The sequence below is a fragment of the Nestor notabilis genome, unplaced genomic scaffold, assembly GCF_000696875.1.
Source record: "Nestor notabilis isolate BGI_N333 unplaced genomic scaffold, ASM69687v1 scaffold29336, whole genome shotgun sequence".
Classification (NCBI taxonomy): Eukaryota; Metazoa; Chordata; class Aves; order Psittaciformes; family Psittacidae; genus Nestor; species Nestor notabilis.
The window spans coordinates 5,381-11,281 of record NW_009933807.1 but is presented as its reverse complement, the minus strand read 5'-3'; the positions used below and the strand labels follow the sequence as shown (position 1 = coordinate 11,281).

The 5,901-nt window shown below is 43.1% G+C and overlaps 1 protein-coding gene across 1 annotated transcript in view; it reads right to left on the bottom strand.

Moving 5' to 3' along the window:
- Positions 1 to 2,069, bottom strand: part of SLX4 (SLX4 structure-specific endonuclease subunit) — a 20,609-nt gene extending 18,540 nt beyond the window's left edge. The window contains 3 exon segments of the mRNA XM_010017048.1: positions 1 to 49; positions 880 to 1,143; positions 1,700 to 2,069. The exon segment at positions 1 to 49 is cut by the window's left edge and continues 1 nt beyond it. Coding sequence (XP_010015350.1) covers positions 1 to 49; positions 880 to 1,143; positions 1,700 to 2,069 — 683 coding nt within the window.
- Positions 2,070 to 5,901: the final 3,832 nt, after the last annotated feature.

Genomic DNA, 5,901 nt, shown 5'->3' with positions numbered 1-5,901 from the left:
GCCAAAGCCAGAGCACTGTCATGTTCCACGGAGGGAAGATGGTGGGTATCTGGCAAAGAACGGAGAGATAATCTTAGACAGAAAAATGAGAATCCTGTATGAAAGGCAAGGAGCTGTTATACTTATTAAACTAATGTTCGTTATTAGTTTATTACACTAAACACGTAAAAATTAATTGCAATCTTTCTCTTGCATCTTCACACCTGATCTCTCAAAGACATGTACAAAATGCCCTTTATAAATGCTACTGGACTGCACTAGCCAAGGACCAGGAGGTGGCAACTTGTTCACAGAACATCACATGTCAGAGCCAAGTGCAAGGCAAGTTTTGGCTAAAGTTTCTGGGGACAATATGGCATCTGACACATTACATATTAAAACACAGCACATTGTCCATACAGAACCAACAGGGCCTTGACTTTTAAAGAACGAAACAAGAGTAAAGTTGCTGTGAATTCAGTTCATTTGCACAGAACATATTACCTTATAGAGTGCTTGGAGATCTACCAAAGATGGGGGCTACCTAAGAGTCACATTTACCCTAACAGCTGCCTAATGCTGCCCTAAGGGAAGGATGACAAAGTTCACTGATCCTGTTGGAATTTCAACCTGTTTCCAAGAAGACAATTATCCCTCTGGAATCTAAAATGAGGTTAATTCAGTCTCAGAGAAGAGCTGGGAGAAAAGTATGGATAGTCATTTAGCAATAGAGGAAGCAAGATTTCTCAGCAGTCTGAAGTGATTTATTCAGTGCTGCACACTGAGCCATTAGACTGGCTGGGAACAAAGCCCAGGAATCGGGACTGCTTCTCATGCAACCAAGCTCACCAGCCCACAGCACTCTTTCTGCATGTACAAGAACTAACAGGAGAAACATACCATTCTCTGGCAGGTTCTGCTCCTTGCTTTCATCAGGGAAATCTTCACTGGCTACAGACTTTGGCAAACCATCATCTGTGCTGTGTTTTAGCTGCTCAGGTGCTACTCTCTTGAACTGCTGCATTCTCTCTACTACCAGCTCTGCTACCCTCATCTTCGACCCTGCGAGTGGTGGTCCCTTTGAGGTGGGCGAAGAGCAGGTCCCTGGCTGTGTAGCAGGATGGAAGGATAATGTAGTCTGGGAACAGCCACGCAGAGTATTTACTACAGGGAGGGAAAGCACCAGAGCTTTACCAGTCAGTTTTAAACACCAAGGTGAGCTGCTGGGAAACTTTCCTCAACAGCAGCCTAAACCAGGCTGCTTCACAACAGCCCTTCTTAAAGGAAGAAGTGAATAATTTGTTTTGCTGTTACATGAGTTTATACTTGATAACCACAGTAACAGTATCAGGCTTCTGTGCCACAGTGCAGTTTAGATATAGATACATCCCTTTTAGAGAAAGGCCCAGAAATCCCATATGCTGGGCTGCATCACAAGCAGCGTGACCAGCAGGTCAAGGGAGGGGATTCTCCCCGTCTACTCCGCTCTTATGACACCCCACCTGGAGTACTATGTTCAGCTCTGGGGCTCCCAACATAAGCATGTAGACCTGTTGGAGCAAGTCCAGAGGACTTGTGCAGATGGAAACACAAAGAACAAGCCTCCTTTGATCAGTGCTGCTGTATGTCCCCTCCAGGTGGGCTTCTGAAGACCTCCACTGAACTACAGAGTCTTTTCCATCCCAGCCTATTTTCCATCTGAACAGTTTGGTCCACTCACCTGACAGAGTCCTCTGGCTACACTCACTGATCACTGCACTTGGCTGGCTAGCAGAGAGAGGGTTTCTCTGTCCATCCCCTTGTATAATCTCACCACCATTACAGGCCACAGCATCACCGTCTTCTTTGCACACCAGTGTTTGTTCCTTTGGTCCCAAATCTTGAGGCAAGTATGCCTCCTTCACAGCTGGTAAGTGATGATGGTTTTGGCTCTTAGCAGCAGCTTTGCCTCTTCTTAATTTGCTTCTTGCTGCAGTGGTCTTTGACCTGTTCTGAGCCCTTTTTGCCACCTCAGCATCCCCAGCTTTTTTCTTCCCTCTACCCAAAATACTTGCCCACAACTCTTTAAAATCATTGTCCTGTTCATCCATTGGCCTGCAGGTTCCAGCAACAATGTGGCCTAACAACACTGTGAGGAATGGAAGGCAGCAGGAGATACCAGAATCAGTTCATCATTTGTAACCTGCTATCTTCACCAATTTCCCTCCACCACCTCAGAAATGTCCATTCTCCAGACTTCAATGAGGTTGACAGAGTGGGCACTTCTGCGCTGTTCCAACAGCTCATTCTTCCACAGTTAATTCACAGCCATTTAGTAGAGCACATTCTCCACAGACCCCACCTGCTTTCATAAGCAGGTTCTTCAGAGGTCTCTAGATTGTAAGTTAAGCATCTCAGTTCATGCAGAGCATGCGCAGGAGCTTCATGATGTGCTTCGAAAAGACACTTAAAAAAGCCCTTAAAAAAAGAAATAAAAAAGGTGGTTATGGATGGTATATGCAGATGCAGTGTGAGGCAGGGTGATGTAGAACTATGAAGAAGGAAAGGATTTGTATAAAATTGTATGATTAGAAAAAACATTTACTGACCCAGAACACCACTCCTATAATTGTACTACAGATATGCACAAGCTACATGAAGAAAGAAGAGAAAGCTTTCAAAACAGGTATCTGATACTGGATAGGCTTTTGTCCTGGAGCTCAGGATTTGAGACTGTCCCTTTTTTATATGCATTCATACTTACATTTACATAACACAAGACCAACGAATGGAGTGGGGAGAAAAAAGGAAGTCCTTCACAGCAAGCAGCTATTCTAGAGTGTAAAATTCTGCTTTGTGGCACCGCAGCTTTAAAGAGAAGAGACTGATCTCATTTTGAGAAGCAAACAAAGGCAGTTTCTGGCATTCCAAAAGGATTTCTAGGACAAGTCTGAGAACAATTCTATCAAACATGTTCATCCTTTCTCTCCTCTTACCTACATGACTGCTCACCTTTGGGATTAGCTCTCCTGCTAACTAATACTGAACCCATCTTCCGAGTACTCAATAAACCATGGCACTGACCATGTTTCACAAACTGCTGTCAAATACACAAGCTAAACAGACTAAACAAATAGTATTTTTAAATTAATTTCTTAATCTTTTCAGCTACACTAAGAACAGCAGGACTAGCCAGGGGTTACTTGGAAGTGCACTGAGTACAATGTCCAGATGGAAATGCCGTCAGCCCCCAGGCAACATTAAAACTAGGTCTCTATTCTTAGGCATTTTGATTGTCCTCTTCTTCCTAGTCCTAAGTTCACTCTGGTTCTGGCTATTTTAACAGAGGTTTTATATTGCTCCCAAACCCTATTTCTTTCAAGCCTAAACCAGAGTGTTTCACTTGGAATGGCAGCAGCTGTGGTTCAGTTTCTCCAGTAAAGCTCTGGGCACAGGAAGACTCAAAAAGCAGGAAAAACACATGTGAGATTGTTTTCTCAAATGGCTTGGCTGCAGACATGCGAGGCTGAGGAATGCTGGTTACACACTTTCGTGGGTCAGCCTTTCCTATAAGCAATTACAGATGTTAATGGATTTATTTATTTTAAACTCAGGCTCCCAAACCAGCAGAGGATTTTGCTGTGAATCTTGGAGTCATTTCCTGTTAGAGAGAAACTGAAGTTTTATGTAGCCAGTTCATAAATTTAGTTTTCCTGGACAGAATCTTGGTGTAGTTATCACAGTAAATTTACCATTTTCTTCTAAGCAGGAGACAGCATGTGCAGAAAAGCAGAATCTCACATCCTCCATGGCTTTAAATACCTCTTACAGATGCACTTGTACTGGCGTATTATTTATGGTGAGCTCCTGATATTAAACTTTGAAACAGATCAGCACTTTTGCATTTGCAATCAACATGCAGTGCCCTATGTAGGCCAAGTCAGACATACAAATGATGCAAAACTAAGAATGTATCTGTCTTACTCCTCCCTTTCCAGACCTGTATTTAGAGGCTCCTGCTCTGTTCAACATCTCAATGTTTCTGCTGCTGCTATTGGTGTACCCAACAGCCAGCCTCAGCAGTAGTTTGTAGAGCTTGAAAAGTAAAAGCTTGGAAAGTAGCTTCTTTCAGTAGAGTATTAACTCATTTTGGAAGATTTTAGGACTCAACAAATCACAAAGCTGGTCAAACAAAATAAACAGCACCACTTACCTATCCACTTAGATGCTAAAACTACAGCCCAGCTGTGCCCTTCAAGTAAATGTGGATCAGTGAAGCGGTACCAGTAAGAATGAAAGATGGAACCCGGAAAATGGAAGGAAAAGGCTAGATTTAGAGTGTTCTGTACTGACTGCTCTTTTTGCTTGAGTTCCAAATTGCAGAGGGAAGGAGACAGCTCTAATGGTGCTAAGTTCTGCCACTTCCATTGATCCATGTACCTGAACCATGTGAGGATCTGCTCAGCTTAATGAGCAGCACTGCTGCAGAGAAAGCCCAGAACCCTTCAGAAGGCACAGCAGGTCAGACAGACTAGACAAAGCCCTGAGGAACCTTGTCTGAGCCCATAGCTGACCCTGATTTGAGCAGGATGTTGGACTAGAGATCTCCCAAGTCACTTCCAGCTTGAGTTATCCTAACAGCCTACAAACAGTCCATCCTTGCGTTTTCCACTGGGACTAATTTTGTTTCCTGGTAACTTTCTTTAAACTAGAACTGCAGCAAATAATTCCTACAGAAATCCATCAATGTTATTATCATAACCCTCTGGCCACACAATACCCTCACCTTTTTGATCCTGCCATTTTTAGGCTCACAGAGATCTACTGAATTGGGTTCTCTGGTTCACTGAAAAAAATCCAGGAGGAAGTATGCAAAGAGTATCCCTTTTCATCAGTCTGTTTGCTTCCTTTGTACTTCATTGACTGTCTTCTGTTGAGATAAGGAGGACAAAAGCTCCAAATCTCTTTAGACCACTCAGTATCTCACTAAATTGTATATATCACATCTTCCAGTGTCTGTGCTCTAAAAGAGTCCCAGTCATTTCTCTTTTCTTAGGAGAATCCTTCTGGGCCCCTAACCATCTGCTGATACTGCTGCTGAGGAAGTTTTGTATTGTTCACATTCCCTCCCCATCGACGCCTCACAGATCCCAACGTCTTCTTTGCTTTGTTTTGAAAGCATTTGCTTGTTGAGAAAAGGTTTTACCTGAACAGAGATGCCTAGGACTCTTTCAGTATCTGGTATCAAGGTGTTCATATGATTTACCTGTTTTCCCACCCCCATGCTCTGCTTACACTCCTCCATGCTAAGTTCATGACCCATGATGCATGTTACCTGCAGCTTGGAGCCTGCTAGAACCACCTCTGATCTCAACGGAGCTGAAAAATCTGCGTCACTGCCCAGTGGGACCACCAGGCACATGTGGAGGTACATTCAGAATGAACCCTTGGATGCTCTTTGCTACTTTTCAGCCAGACTCCTCCCTCAGGTCATTTACCATTCACGATACCGTTTACCATTCTGTATCTCTTTCCACTTTTCAAAGGACTTCTGAGCAAGCTACATTAATCCGTTCTTTATTTCCTGATTTGTTGACAAATTCAAAGCACTCCATTAGACTCGGCAAGGCAGTCTTGGAGAAATAAGGCTATCATATTGATAAGATGCTATCAGGTGAAAAATACATGAAGACAGACACCTACAAACAATTTAATGATCATTTCAATCGGTTTAGTAGGTACATATAAAAGACTTACTGCCTTGTAATTACTTCGTTCAATTGTAGAATCCTTCTTAAAAACAAAACAAAAAACACCAAACAGCAAAACCCAAACAGGTAGAACATCTGCTACCCTGCCACCTTTCAGAGCAGATTCTCTTTTAACAACGGAAAGCATATTTCTACCAACAGTCCACAACTTGACTCTCTTCTGAGCTCTCAA